This window comes from Enoplosus armatus, chromosome 18, assembly GCF_043641665.1.
Source record: "Enoplosus armatus isolate fEnoArm2 chromosome 18, fEnoArm2.hap1, whole genome shotgun sequence".
Classification (NCBI taxonomy): Eukaryota; Metazoa; Chordata; class Actinopteri; order Centrarchiformes; family Enoplosidae; genus Enoplosus; species Enoplosus armatus.
The window spans coordinates 19841433-19856321 of NC_092197.1; the positions used below are offsets into that span (position 1 = coordinate 19841433).

The 14889-nt window shown below is 45.6% G+C and overlaps 1 protein-coding gene across 4 annotated transcripts; it reads right to left on the reverse strand.

Annotated features, from left to right (window-relative positions):
* Positions 1-2263: 2263 nt before the first annotated feature.
* mapkap1 (MAPK associated protein 1) lies at positions 2264-10164 on the reverse strand. Of its 4 annotated transcripts, XM_070924974.1 has the most exons (12): positions 9882-10164; positions 8843-8881; positions 8422-8511; positions 7833-7981; positions 7185-7357; positions 6913-7089; positions 5830-5939; positions 5143-5250; positions 4595-4735; positions 3792-3929; positions 3058-3155; positions 2264-2603 (listed from the first exon to the last, which is right to left on the reverse strand). In XM_070924974.1, exons 1-12 carry the CDS (start codon positions 10162-10164, stop codon positions 2481-2483), a joined length of 1629 nt encoding a protein of 542 aa, XP_070781075.1. In that variant the 3' UTR covers positions 2264-2480. The 4 variants fall into 4 exon arrangements, with proteins under 4 accessions (XP_070781075.1, XP_070781076.1, XP_070781077.1 ...); XM_070924975.1 differs by lacking the exon at positions 8843-8881; XM_070924976.1 differs by lacking the exons at positions 5143-5250; positions 8843-8881.
* Positions 10165-14889: the final 4725 nt, after the last annotated feature.

A 14889-nucleotide genomic window follows, 5' to 3' on the forward strand; every position in this document is an offset into this window, starting at 1 on the left:
TGCTGAATGCTGAGTGTTGAATGTGTGGTTCAAAAATCAAGGCTAAAAGAGTGAGGCTAGTTCCGTTAGCCTGAGCGGCAGGGAAACGTACAGTGTGGAGAGCGGTGAGACAGGTGGACAATCAACTAAGTGTCCGTCAGAAAGAAACTCTGTTGCTTTGATTTGTTTGGTTCAGAAACCCGCCCCCCCCCCAAAAAAAAAAACCCAGCAAACACCGCGATTGAACACTGACACCTGGAGCTGCACGTCCTCCACTGGCCACTAGGTGGCTCTAAAAAAAAAAAAAAAAAAAAACTGGCTGCAAAAGCGTGAACGAGAAAATCTCCAGCTCCGCTCGCGAAGAGGTATCAAGATCTTGAAGTATAGGTTCGATTTTTTACTCACTCTAATCATTCCTCCACTCCATACTCACTCACTTGCTGCGCTGTAAGTGACGAGGGACAGAATCCACAGTCCTCGTCCTGTACAAAAACACATTCTGAAGTTTGGCCGCGACAGAATTGAGGCTTCAGCTGTCTGAACTCGTCAAATCAAAAAAAGGGTTGTCTTCTAGGGATCGGGTAGGATTGCGTTTTGAAATCGAATCTGAATCCAGCTCCGAGTCCGCTTAGGAAATTAAAATCCTCTCGAAATCCCTCGTCAAATGTTTTCGGGGTCGTTTGTTCGGTTGCACTGCTGCAGCGGTGGAACATGGTGGTCTTACTTTGACATGGCGGTAGGTCAATATTTCAACGTGGTTCGGCGTGTTCAGGCCGGTCGTCATTAGCTTCAGCCGAATATTTACTTTAGCTTAGCATAACTGCACAGGACTGTGGATCCCCCCCCCCCCCCCCCCGTAACTTTTACACTCTATGAAGGGATCGCAAATATGGACAGAAGGAGTGACAACAGCAACCAAATAACACTTTCAACACACACATACATGCATGCAAGCGTTGTATTAAGGTGGACTTGGAAAATATCCAAAATGACCAAGATAGTTGTTTCGTAAACCAGTTACATCTACATTTAGTGTTTCTCGCCGATACGCAGCCCGTTGTCACATACGCACTCAAACAATGGCGACGTGACCGGACTGTGACTCCGCCTACCGCAACGGGCCAATCGGGGGTCGAATACATAAAATAATTAGCTCCACGCAAACAGCATTTCCCACCGACGCGGATTTCATGAGTATTGCCAAAACTGCGTTGTGTACTTCCATGCTAAACTGGCTGCCGTTGTTTTCCCGCTGCCTTTTGCTGGAGTATCGCTGCGTTTCTCGGTGCGACCGCGCGCAACAGCCTGAACTAGTCGGCACTGAATGTGTATTGTGCCACCTGCTTCTCGCTTCGTCGAAAAAACAAGGCTTCGTAGCACTGGTAGTGGTAAAAAGAAAAAAAGAAAAAGAAATAAACTCCCACGGGGCACCCTTTAAGGCTTTAAGAGACTTATGTTTTGGAGGGGTGTGTGTTGGCTTGATGGTCACTGCGAGGCTCCCTACTGAATGAGAAATAGTTATGGCTGTGGGCAGGGACGAAAGACAGAGACAGTACGTAACCAAGGCATTCAAATGTCTCACAAGTAACAAGTCCCTGTGTTAAAAAAATCGTAAAAATGTGCCATGATCGCGCCCTTCCAGCCCGACCCTGAATCAACGCTGTTACTACACCCAGATGCAAATACAACTCGTCAACTCGAGCGCCGTCTAATGCGAGGGCCCCGCAACAAATCCTACATTCGCCGAGGTTACGTCATGATGTTCGCTTTTTGTTAAAACTGTTTTGGCTGCCGTTTGTGGTGCGAAATCGACACCTCTCTAAAACGAAACCCCCATCGTCGTAACCTCCATGAAGGCGCGATTCGCAGGACTGTTTTCTTCAGACTGCATTCGTTTTTTTTAAGCTAGGTGTAGCTAATAAACTGGCAAAAACGAGTGCAGATAATGCTGAGGATTTGCAGGCTGCGTTCAAGGCAGACAGGGGTATCGATCACGTTTCTAAAAACCCAGACTGGGCTGCGTCATTTCTATGCTCATCATTATGTCTTCTCCTGAATGTGAAACGTCTTGTGTCACAGTACATTAAAAATGTCAAGGTTTCCTGCTGTTCGCGTTACAGATGGAGGACAGAAGCGAAGATTTAGCATTTGTTTGTTGGGTGTACATGGCAGCCAAAACTCTGCCCCCCCCCCCCCCCCTCCAAAGTCTTTTTCTTTTTTTAGAAAAAGAATAAATGAGTTTTGTTTTTGTTTCTTTGCTCGTGGACTCTCTTTGCTCTTGGGAGTTTCGGAGGCTCGCACCTCGCTCAGCTGGAGCAGAGGCGCGTCTTCCTGGTCCGGCCTCTGCCTGTCGCGCTCGTCTTCTGTTTAGCCTGATGCCGTCTGAGTATGAGACTGTCAGGCCTCGGTTATGCGTCTGTCTGTGCATATATACACATACACATATATATATATATATATATATAGACAGAGAGACACGGGGCTGAGCAGCTTCAGTCTGACTACTGGCCGGTCTTCTTCTCCTTCTGGAAACTGAAGCTGGTCCGGCGGCTCAGTTTCCGCTGCTTCTGGGCAAAGTAATCAGCCCGAGAGGTGCTGGCCCGGGACTCCAGGATATAGTTCACCTGATCAAATAAACAGTGGGGGGGGGGGGGTTAATTGAAAATGTTCATTTGAAACATACAGCTTTACCTGTGACATTACAGGCCTTTACCAAAGATACAGTAAGACACTACACAATCAAAATGACCTGCATCCTGGTAACCCATTATGTAGTATTATGTTAGCAGGCAGCAGAAGGACATTTCAAGTATCTATCAATGTGTCAACAGCTACAACTCCTCCTGTGTACCATCTGCAACTGGTGTGTTAACAGCTAATGGATGATTGACAATACAAAGGATAGTGAAAACTGACGCAGCAGAGGCTGAGACATCCTGACTTTTGGTCCCTAGAATGGATCTAGCTCCAAAAACTCCGGCTCCTACATTTCCCATAATGCAAACTAATGAAAGGTCAGGTCTAAACTACTCAAGCTTGCCTTAGGGCGCACAGACAAGACGCCCAGCCAGAACTCACCTTTAGCACGATTTCATTGACAGTAGCCGCATCAGACTCAAAGTAGAGAGGCTTGTAGTCATGGTTGCTGAGATAAGTGAGCTTAAATATTGCATGACCTGTGAGACGCAGAGGGGGGAAAAAAAACAAAAACATATTGAGTGAGACAGTGAAATGGACAGACATGATGCACTGATCACACCTTGTCCTGCGAGGACCCTATTGGAATTGCTCGGATTATTGTTTTGCAAAGCTCGCACACGCGGCAGAAGTGGCGAAAATGTACATCCGATATGGGTCTTGCGCATGGGTGTGGCAAAATGGCTTAACCCCCCAAAATAATGGCCCCCAAAATTCCGACAAAGTAGCCCTACATTTCACCTAGATGTACCAAATTTGGTAGGCATGTGTGTCACGCAGAGACCTCTTGGAGCCATACCCTAAACCCAAAAAGTCAGCCATTTTGAATTTACTGTAGACTTTTAGAGAATGCATTTCACTTGCTGAACGCTTGAAAATCCTGCACGGTTCCGCCCCATTATTGCTGTCAAGACCCTTAAATTAAAGCTGAAAGTCTGCACTGAAAGCACATACGAACTGTTTTATTTCGACTCCATCGCGGCGGTGCACAGAGCCAAACTAACAGAAAACTGTGTCACTGTCCAAATACTTATGGAGCTGGGTGTAATTTGTCGCCATGCAGCCCTCAGTGAAAGGTTTTGCAGAACCAGTCACTGCTTCCGTGGTCCACTCACTTGGGCTTCGCTCCTCCACGAGGTCACAGGCACAGAGGTGGTCCGAGTCGATGGAGATGGGTTTCTGTCGAATCCAGAACTTGGTGCTGGCCTTCTGATTGGTGACGGGATCGATCTCCACTTTCTCTCCTGAAATGCCTGAAGAAACCAGTTGTAAGTCGGTTCAAGAGTGGAAAACATTTTTCATAGACACGATAACCCCTCAGTGTTGGACCAACTACAATTTCCTGATAATGGACGCCTCAAAGGACATCATCCTGCTTATACCATGGTCACTTGCCAGAGAAAAAGAAATGAAGACCATTCACTTGTATTTTTCATGCGTTTTGCAATCAAAATCTAAAGCTTTTCACAAGCCATAACTTGGGTATAACTGACTAACACCTGGAACAATCATTACCATGATATAAAGGTTCTTATGCAATGGAAACGTTGTTCACTACTCCAGTACGTAGGACAAACCTTAGATACGACTTGGCGACTGGAGATATTTCTAGCCCGCTCAGCTCATAGAGCCCGTCGGCTCAGCTATGAGCCAGAAAGCTAACGCTAGGCTAGCAAAACTCAAAGTCAATAACAATGCGCACGGTTGACAAACAGTAAATATAATTTGACAGTACTTTTAGCAACACTAGCTAGCTATCCAGCCATTTTTGGCTGGTGCTAGCTGTCATTATAGCCGCCATTCGGTGGTTCGTTTGTCTCGTCGTGGACCCATTGTTTCAAGACGTACCATGTATTAGTAGTCATTGTAACCTGCATACAATCAACTTTTGGAGCTGGAGCTTTACAGCAGGATGTACCTAGCTGGACATCCGTGGTGAAGCGCAGTTTGTGGATCATACTAATCTTGAAGGACTTATAGTGGTGACTGCTCAACATGTCTTGGACCGTGGTGATGTCAATAGGAGGGTCTTCCTCCGAGCTCTCCTCGCCCCTGGAGCCTGGAGACGGATGGAAAAGCAATCAAAAAAAAAAAAACCCAAAAAAACTTAACTCATGATCTATAAGGAGTAGAGCTGCAATCTCGATTCAGCCCTCAATGCATGCATCGAACGTTATTCCACAACTGTGCATGGGAAGAGGTCATCGATGTAAATAAACAGCAGGGTAAAATGTGGTGAACAACACCCCCCCACCTCCGACAAAACACTGTGCTTGTGCTAGTGAAATGTAGTGCAAAGAGACGAACCTACGTCACTATGCCTATAGTTTTAGAGTGAGAGATTATATCCACAACTGACTGGCAGATAAGAGGCGGAGTGAAGCTGGGGGAGCTCATTCATTGAGAAGAGAAGGCAGTAGCTGTGGCAGCAGCGGGACCCCAACCGACCTCACTGGGAGGACTTACTGTTTTCTCGGACCAGGCAAAACTCCAGGGTGCTCTGGCTCTCCAGCGTCGAGTCCAGGTCTACCGCGACGTTCGGCTCCGTCTGCTTCTCAAGACGATACATGGGCCCTGTTGGGAGAATGGTGGCTTAGCCTTTACTTGTTTCGGAGGTGTGTGTGTGTGTGTGTGTGTGTGTGGGGGGGGGGGGGGGGGCGCAGCTCTCATTCTAAGGGATGAGTCTGGGTTTTTTTTTTATTCAGTTTTTGGCCAGGCAACCAGCCGAGACTCCGGGAAGTTAAAAAGCATTTTTCAAGTGTTTCAAATATCCTTAATTCACCATATAATTGGGAAGGCATTTAAAGGAAGAGAAAAGAAGAAAAAGAGGTTACTGTAAACTTTTTAACCTATATCTTCACTACAGCAGGCCGAGTAATTTGACAGTTACGTGCAAAGTTCTTCTGACTACGATACCTTAAGACAATCTAGTATTTGATCTAACGGGTATACACTGAAACAAGCACTTACTGACGTTGTACTGGATTATACCTTCAGACAGCGACGTACAGAGGGAGAGACAGTGTTTTGAGGTTCAAACTCAAATAACCACAGTACCAATGTGCAAGATGAGAGAGAGCCAAACAAACAAAGACATATTCCGTGGTGACAATAAAAGGGAGAGGGGGCAGTAAATAAGGCGAGTGGCGGTACCTGAGCCTTTCTGTGAGCCTTTCCTCTTCTTGAGTGCTTTCTGGAGAATCTCCTTCATGGTTACCTTCAGACTGTCCACGGGGATGAGGGAGAAACCATGAGCAGCATTTCTGAAACGGGAAAGAGTGGGAAAGGTTAGGGGGTGCCTCTGTGGATTTATCCCAGTCATCCAATGGACCGGGAACAACGCGACTGATGTGAGAAGATCAAGTATCAATATGTTATGGTCTATTTAAAGGCCCCGTATCATGCTCATTTCCAGCTCTGTGTTTTTTATTCTGGGGCTCCACTAGAGCAGCTCTGCATGATTCACGGTTCAAAAAAAGTCCTTATGTGTCTCCTCCTGGCCCTCCATGCAGCCCCTCAGTTCCCCCCCCCTCTTCCACACACTTGAAGAGTAGTTCCTGAGCAGAGCACCCCAATAACTGCGGTGACTGTATAGTTGTGACATCACAACCTTACGGACGTCCTGACGGCTCGTTTAAAGGCACAGTGTCTGAATACGGGCTGGGTTTCATTTCTCCGTGGACTGAGCGTTTTGATACTTTCCCAGTATTTATACAGCACCGAGACCTGCTTTATATAATCAAACAACACGTGGACATCTCACTTTTCTACAACATGGGACCTTTAATACTCCGGGCCAGCATCACAACACATTGTAATTAATTTGTGCCACGGGGACCAATAATCGCAAATGTTAAATGCTCTCTACACATAAAAATGAAACATTAAATGGGTGAAATAACGATTTAAATCAAAGAATAAGTAAGCAAGACTAAGGCTAACTTTAGTACTTGACAGTTTATGATACTCAATATGTACCAGAAGAGTATTTAGGTTTGACACCCAACCCTTAAGGCAGCTTGCTAGATATATTTAGAACTAAAACAAACACACATTGCACTATTAGTCAATATGGAACATTCATCATTTCACTTCCTCTTCATATATTTGCCTGTAAAATATATCGGTTCATCTTGGCACTCCTAGTACAGGAAGAATTATGATAACCACAACATTCACATATTCCTCCCCCAGTGATGATTCTACGCGTGAATACGTCGCTTAATTCTTACTCACATTCTGACAAACAGCGACTGTCTGGACGCGAGGCCGGGCGAGGAGTACTTCTCCACCAAGGCCAGAGTGCTGAAACCGAACTTGTGGATTGGCTCGTTGGAGTCCAGCGGGGGGAAGTCGGTGTCCACCTCGCCGTCATCCTCGGCGATGTGGAGGCAGTAGGCGTTCACATTCTCGCTGTGGAGAGACGCGAGAGGCGGGAGGAGTTTGCGTCACACGGGGGAACTGACATCCTAGGACAGACACCGGTGTTGAAATGTGTTTGCACCAACTTGAGTTTGGGCTCCCGTCCCTCGCTCGTGTACTGCCAACAGATGAGCCCGATGAGGTCGTGGACGCGGGCGTTGGCGATGGTCACCACCGTCATCGGGTGCACTTTCTCCTGAGCCATCTGCATTGAGAGGTAGACGTCTATCTTTTTCGTAGCCGTTGTGCCAATGTGGCCCTGGAAGGTGAAGAAACAGTGAGTGCGTCACGCAGCGGGAAAAAAACCCTGATTACTTAGATTATTTTTTCTTAACGTGTACATATCATCATCAATGTCAAATATAAATATAAGCACATCGTATATAGACATATATATATATACATGTATATATTGAACATAACTTTTTTCATGTAGAAAAAGTAATCTATTCTCATTCAATATGTATTTAGCACCCCTTGCACTATTCTATTCTTGTTTACAATCTACAGAAACAGCATGTATGTATGTATGTATTGTTGCATTTATATATACTGTATTTACATACGCATCTATATTTTTCGCCGTATACAAACATAATAGCTTAGTTTTATCCATCTTGTTTAGCTTGTTTTTGTCTTTTTCTACCTACCTTCCAGAAAACTGTTCTTGGAGGCGTCTCTACAAAGACACCGGGAGAAGCAAATAAACAGGAACAACATACGGAATAACCCACCTTGCCGTCAAATTTGGAGTATTCGTTGAAGGGGTTGTTGAGCTGCTGGGGACACTGCTCCAGCCGCAGCGAAAGGGTGGATTTGGTGCCCGTTGTCCGCGGCCTGTCTTTGAAGTCCCGTTTCTCAAACAGGGGCCCCAGATCCTCCACTGGATCGAAGGCAGAAGAGCACTTGGTTATCTTCCAAGTACACTGAACACAGCAATTACTCTTCTCTTCTTACTGCAGTAACATATCCGGATACAAACTAGTAAAGACTAATAGAGCCTTGGAGAAAATTGCAGCCTCTCCTTCACCAGCTGCATAATTCACAATAAAGAAAGATTAGACAAAAGTCTAAAAATAAAAACATGAAAGAAAAGGTTTTTTTCTGCTTTCCTATCCCAAGCGGCGTGCATGACAATCCCGTCAATCGTGTCCCAACGCCTCAGATTTGTCTTACCACATTCCTGACCCCAGGACGGGAACCACTGGCCTTAAGTACAGATCCAGTGGTCTTATTGCGGCTTCAATTCGTATTTTAGAGTATGTCATAGAAAATGATTTCAACGTTCAGAAACAGTAATAAAGTGATGGTAAGAAGCACTACCTGATTGGGAGGATGTCCTCTCTTTCCACTGAATGTTTTTACATTTGATTTGGTTCTGCCGTTCCTTCCGTAACCTTTCAAGTCTTTGGGCTGCGAAGAAAGGAAAGAACGGTCACGCTTCAGCGACACGCAAGCAAGCCAAAGTCGCCGACAGCCTGGTGAAATGGAACATTTTATCGTTACGTTAAGCACGTGAAAATACCAGTGCACTGTACAACTTGGCTCAAATGTATATCTTTCATTGGGCCTGTGAGAGCAATAAGAGAAGAACATTTGACTCAGGCCATGTGACATAAAAGACAGTCACATACACAAATATGAATAGTCCACACACCAAGAAGAGCTAACATCAAATAAAACTTGTATACTTTGTTCAAACAGTTGTGGTTTTTTTTTTTTTGGTTCATCCCTCTCGTCTTACCAGCAGCCCCAGGTTTCTCACGGCTGTCTTGTTGGAGTCCTGATGAGACAGCCACCACAGGTGAATCTCAAGTCTGAAAGTCTCAGAGGATTGCAGCTTTCTACCCACAACCCAGAACCACGACCAGCACTCCACCAAACTCAGTACAAAGAGTCAAGGGAGCCAAAAGGAGACGTGCCGTCTACCTTTGGACTCCCTCTATCACCAAAACCACATTTACCGTCCGAATAAAAACACCTGAACGTAGCTCCAAATACATCCACACACTTTTCATTTGATTCAATTTTTTTTTTTTTTTTACAACACGCCACATTACACACCCATATCCCAACTTAAAACACAGCGCACTCATTTGGTGACTGATTTGAAGTTGATTAGGACACCAAACCTTTAAACAGAGATTTAATAAAAGGGCCAACATGAGAGCATCAGGTGACCCAGGTCTGAATTCTGACAAACATTGTCCGGGCTGACATCAAAAAAACAACAAAATGTAATCAGAGTTTGGAGGGGTGAAGCTGATGAAATGTAGAGGACGTATCAAATAAAAACAGCAGAAACACACGCACACTGCGTCAGGATATAAATGCAGCAATTTCACTTTTTCAACTACGCTCCCCCTACGTAAATAAAAAGGCATGAATGAGCCCCACTCCTTTGCCATAGCCACTGACATGTATAGAGTTCTCTGAAGTGTCACTTGACTACTTGATGGCATAATAAAAAGAACAATCTGACGTCGGCTGCTTGATTTACAAACTGGCATACAAAAGGGGCATTAATCGTTGTTAATGTGATACTCACCCAATAGCAATTAATACAATCCACACAGCGAACTGCAATCTTATCCCATGCAGCAACGACCTTCAATAGCACACAATTTGACTTGAGCTTCACTAAACCACCGGCCCGGATTAGACACACAGACCCCCCCCTCCAAAACAACAGCAGAACAGGCTTTCTGGCTGCCCCCCCCCCCCATGCCTGACAGAAAGCTTGCCCTGCTAAACCAGCCTGGTAGCCTGGAGATGAGACCTACCTGTGTTGGACCGCCGACGGATGCCGAAGTCCCAGCTGGAGGTGATGTCCATGGACTGGGAGAGATCACAGGCGTGACCGTCTGTCACACTGCTGCCCCCCTCGCTCAGGGACCCCGACCCCGTTGACCCACAGCTGCTGCCGGGCACCAGAGCCAGCTGGCACTTCTCCAGATCCACATCCTGGTCTATTAGTACCATCTCACACATTCCCGTATCGTCACTGGTCACATGAGACTGTCTGATGTGGGCCAGAATAATGGCTGGATTGTCCAAGAAAGCCATTTCCTCTGCTTTATAAAAGGTGTGGCTTACAGCTTTGGATGCTTCCTCTTTTTCTCACTCTCTTGCTTGTATGCCAGAGAATCCCTTTCACTTCCGTTCAGTCTCTCTCTGCGAGAGTGTTAAAGTCGTGGCTGATGACAAGTGGAGAGCGGTCATCTTTTCCATCGCCTCTTCTTGCCTATTCTGCCCCCAAGGCAGGAACGGTGCCAGTACCTGTTTGAAATGAGATGACATGTTACTACATGGTGCAGGCTGGAAATGGCAAATCAAGCTCGAGAGGTAGAACCAAATCTGTTTTTTAAAAAATTAAACATATGAACATTTTTGATTCTGAATGGTTCTAAAGCTCAGTTAGATCTGTTTGCCGTGTTCCAAACATGTAGCGGGGTCCTTTTCGTTCAACTATCACTTTGATTTGATGCGGAAGTAAAGAGCACTTCTGGAACTTTCCCGAGACAAGACAATCCGACATTCACGCTCACTTCATGCCTTGATTGGCCAGCTGTGTGGAGGTGAGGAAGGAGTCAGGGTGTGTACATAGGCCGTTGCTCTTTCAAAATCAATAGTTGTTACCTGGGTTCCGTAACTCCAGATTCTACGAGTATAGGCACAGGCCTCACGGCTATCGCTAGTGGGTTCAACCGTTGCAAGCACAGCACTGAAGACTTTTAGTCTACGCCCACTTAAGACGTGGGCCTCACCTTGGTCCCACCTTGTGTATAAGTTTTGCTGAGATCGGACAATTGGCGCCCCAAAACAGCTTTTGCTTCAGCTCGTTAAAGGAACCAATGGGGCCCATACCTTAGAGGGCTGCGCCTATACTCAATATAGAATCTGGAGTTGCGGTAAGTAACTAACGTTCTATTGCATATTAGGTTTTGCCCTCTAATAGTGGGATAAGAGCAAAGTCCTCCGTGGTCCATGCCCCACTGGGTCCATCCGGTACCCACAATCCCAAACACACCCACATTTTACGAGAAATCAATAACCAATCCATACCTCACCGATCACAGTCCATCATGGGCGCACAGATGGCACAGAGACAGTAGGCTACGATACCTGATATTCACCATGACGGAATGAAATTGGAAGAACCACATAAAACCCTACTGCTGTGGGAAGTGGTGACGATGGTTGTGCACTGTACCAGTCCAGCAGAGAGCAGTGTAGGATGGAAAGCAGCTCTCCATGCCCCGAGAGGTATGAGCACCCCCTTTAAGTACCCTGAGAAGCACTCTATAAATAAAATGAAGCATCATTATTATTATTTGAATAGAAATAATTAGAATTAGAATAAGTTCTCTTTCAAATCAAACATCTTAAGATACAAGTGGAAAGTTTTGCTCTTGCAACTGCATTTGACTCAAACGTAGCTTAACCAAGTCGTGTGATATTCTACTTCAGGTCACTTTAAGGACAAATATTACTGGAAAAATTGAAATTTGAACGTTCAATATCTGGGAATTCGCATTAAAGACACTACCACTGACTCTCCGTGTAACAATTTGGCAACAATATGGCACATTGGCCGTACCAGTCCAGCCATACACTAGGTTTCCACCTAGTCTTGTGTCTTGTCTAACTGTTTCTGTCACTTGTGAACACTTTGTTGTGCAACACTAGGAATGGCTTCCATGAGAGACTGAAAATATGCACCGTCATCCCCATATTTAAACAATATCACCCCCCCCACCCCGCTCTCTCTCTCTATGACAGCCTGCTTTTCATACCACCTTCGAGTGTGGCCGTTTGGATCAGGTATAAACACTTCCAAGATTTCAGACGTGGACAGGCGAACACCTTGTACAAAGTTCTGTCGAAGCATAACCGGCCAAGTCCCGGAAACACCGGACCACTGATATAATTCCAACCAAAGGAATAAATATCACTTTGGTGGTCAACAGCATATTTAAAAATCAAAAGCATATTGGCTAGTTAAGTTGTTGCATGCAAAAAAAAAACCCCACTGCAGTAAAGCAGAGCCTGCTGAAGACTTTGGTTTCATAGATTTTCAATTTGTGCAATGTGGGTAACACGACCCTATGAACAGTCAGCCTAGAGTCTGAATGTATAGCACAGGCCCTTTATGCATGACAGTGTAAAGTGCAGACTACTCATACACCCAGATAGTGCCACTGTTCAGGACCACACAGGTTCTTTGCACTCAGGCAAAACAATGGCGTGATTTAGTGTTGCCACAACATTGGCATTTAGTGTCTCACTCCTTAAACTGGGTGTTAGCAGTCACTGGACAGTGTATGGCCGCCCCGAGTATTTACACTGTGAACACAAAAGCTGTTGGTACTTTCAACACGGAGGTGAGAGCCGTGTGCGAGGGCAAAACAGCCCCGTCTCACGCCTGACCGAGTTAGCATGTTAAACGCAGGATGCTCCGACACACCAAAGCGCTAGGACTTCATCCAAGTAGCAAAAAAAATGACCAGATGCCCAGCAGCATATTGTTACAATAGTATCTTAAGAGTTCCCATTGTGTGCGGAGCTTTATTTCATTTTTTTTAAGAGTCAGTCAGTTCCTGCAAATAGCTTCCCCGACTGATGCTAACTGCGGCTAAAGCTAAGCTGCGGTGGGATGTCAAGCTTGTCAAGCTTCGTCACTCGAGACGAGCCACTGCTTTGACATTTTCGTGGTTAGTTTCAAGGCAGACGTGCTTTATACTCGGCAATAATGTCTCGTTAAACACCTTCACCCAACTGCCCGGTTAACTAGTGATGGTTCCCGGTGGCTTGTGTGACGTTAGCTGATGTGCTTCCTAGCTAACTTTGCCAACTGGCTAACTTAAAACTCCCACACTTTCGCTAAGTCAACATTCACCTCCTAAAAGTACTATTGTAAACACATTTAACCATGGATGTCAAATGGCATTAGTTGTATCTACTTAGCGCGTAAGCTTGTTTAGGCTAGCTAACACCACTGACGGTTTCTTGGGTTGGCTAACGTTAGCTGGCTGTGGTTAGCTGCTATCACAGAGCAGCTAGCTAGTTCATGACGGTGCCCCACCTTCAGAAGTCGCATCCGATGAGGGAAAGATATGTCCACATTACCCCATTGTATCCATTCACACTCCCATTGGTGACAATAACTGTTTCCATTAGCAATAATGCGCTATAGCAAAATCATAATACAACTGCAGGTCAGTGCAGACTGTTGTGCTCAGGCTAGCAGTAGCAGCCCTGTTTCACTTCCGGTTCCATTTCTTCAGAATAAAAGACGATTCGGAACGATTTAGTTTTTGCACACACACACACAAAAAAATCAACTAATTAATCAACAAAGAGTTTATGGTAACTTGATCAAGCGCACACGCATTTAGAATATGCATCATGATAGCAAACACATACCAGAAAAGCAGCAACACATCGTTACGATCATATTTTATAGTTGCCATCGTGTGCAGGGCTTCATTTCATATTTTGAGAGTCCATTCCTGCTAGGAAATGATCATGTGAGCACAAGATAAACTGTAATGATAAGGGCTTTTAAATCTAACTTTGAACTCAGTGCCCCTCTACAACACAGGCATTTCAGTTCATATTGTGGCTTTGCCTGGTTGGTGATCCTGCCTTGTATGTACAAATGAAGTGGTTTAAAAAAAACAAACCACTGAGACTAAAGTGAACACTGCATTCATGCATTCATTCACGTTTGATTGTTTATGCACATAAAAAAAAAAAGATGTCAAGTGTCCAAATGAAAATCTTTCGGATTTCTTAAGACTAATTGCATTATCTCAAACTGGGGAACCTGCAGGATTCAGACGGACTCAAGCAAATAAGACAAATATAGATTTAAAGCAATGTTTTCAAATGATTTCGAGCGTCAAATTTCATTTCATTCCAAACACACTGGAGATTTTCTTTTCTATTCCCGTGTGTGTGTGTGTGTGTGTATAAGCCTGCCTTCACAATTATGGATGGGTTATGAGACAACTGGCCACCACACACCACCTTCTACAGAGGAGCCCCAGACTGAAGGAGTTTCGCATCTCTCTGTGTCATTTGATTGACTTTCACAAACCAGTGGCTCCAAGGACTACAGAACACTGTGTGTCAAGACAGAGTGGTCAGCAACACTCTCCCTCCCTCTTCACCGTCTACACCACGGACTTCAGCTACTGCACAGAGACCCGCCATCTTCAGGGGGCTTCTGACGACTCAGCAGTAGCTGGATGTATCAGCGAGGGTGATGAGGAGGAGCACAGGGCTGCTGTGGACTACTTTGCCGCATGGTGCGAGCAGAACCACCTGCAGCTCAACTTGACAAAGACAAAAGGAGCTGACTGTGGATCTGAGGAGGACCAAGGCGCCGATGACCCCTGTTTCCATCCAGGGGGGGGGGGGGGGTCAGTGTGGACATTGTAGAGGATTACAAGCACCTGGGAGCTCACATTGACTATAAACTGGACTGGGTAAAGAACACTAATGCTCTCTACAGGAAGGGCCAGAGCCGTCTCTACTTTCTGAGGCGGCTGAGGTCCTTCAACATCTGCCAGACTATGCTGGGGGATGTTCTACCCCCCCCACCGGGGATCAATAAAGTATTTCTGATTCTGAAAACATCTGCTGGGATCATGATGATAACGCATTGTTCAAACCCTGGGAAGCAGTGCAGACTGGTGGGCAGGCTGCACCCTCTCATCAGTGAGCAGTGGGGCTGCTGCCAGCATCAGCACCGGCCGAGACTCCACGTGTGCAAAAACATTCTCC

Bases quoted from the DNA above. Each gene is read 5' to 3' on its own strand.
- mapkap1 (XM_070924974.1), bottom strand. From the start codon at position 10,164: ATGGCTTTCTTGGACAATCCAGCCATTATTCTGGCCCACATCAGACAG. The intron at 5,940-6,912 runs GTGAGTAAGAAT...TTCCCGTTTCAG, and splicing joins CAGTCGCTGTTTGTCAGAAT to AAATGCTGCTCATGGTTTCT. The intron at 3,930-4,594 runs GTACATCCTGCT...TGGTTTCTTCAG, and splicing joins CACCACGGATGTCCAGCTAG to GCATTTCAGGAGAGAAAGTG.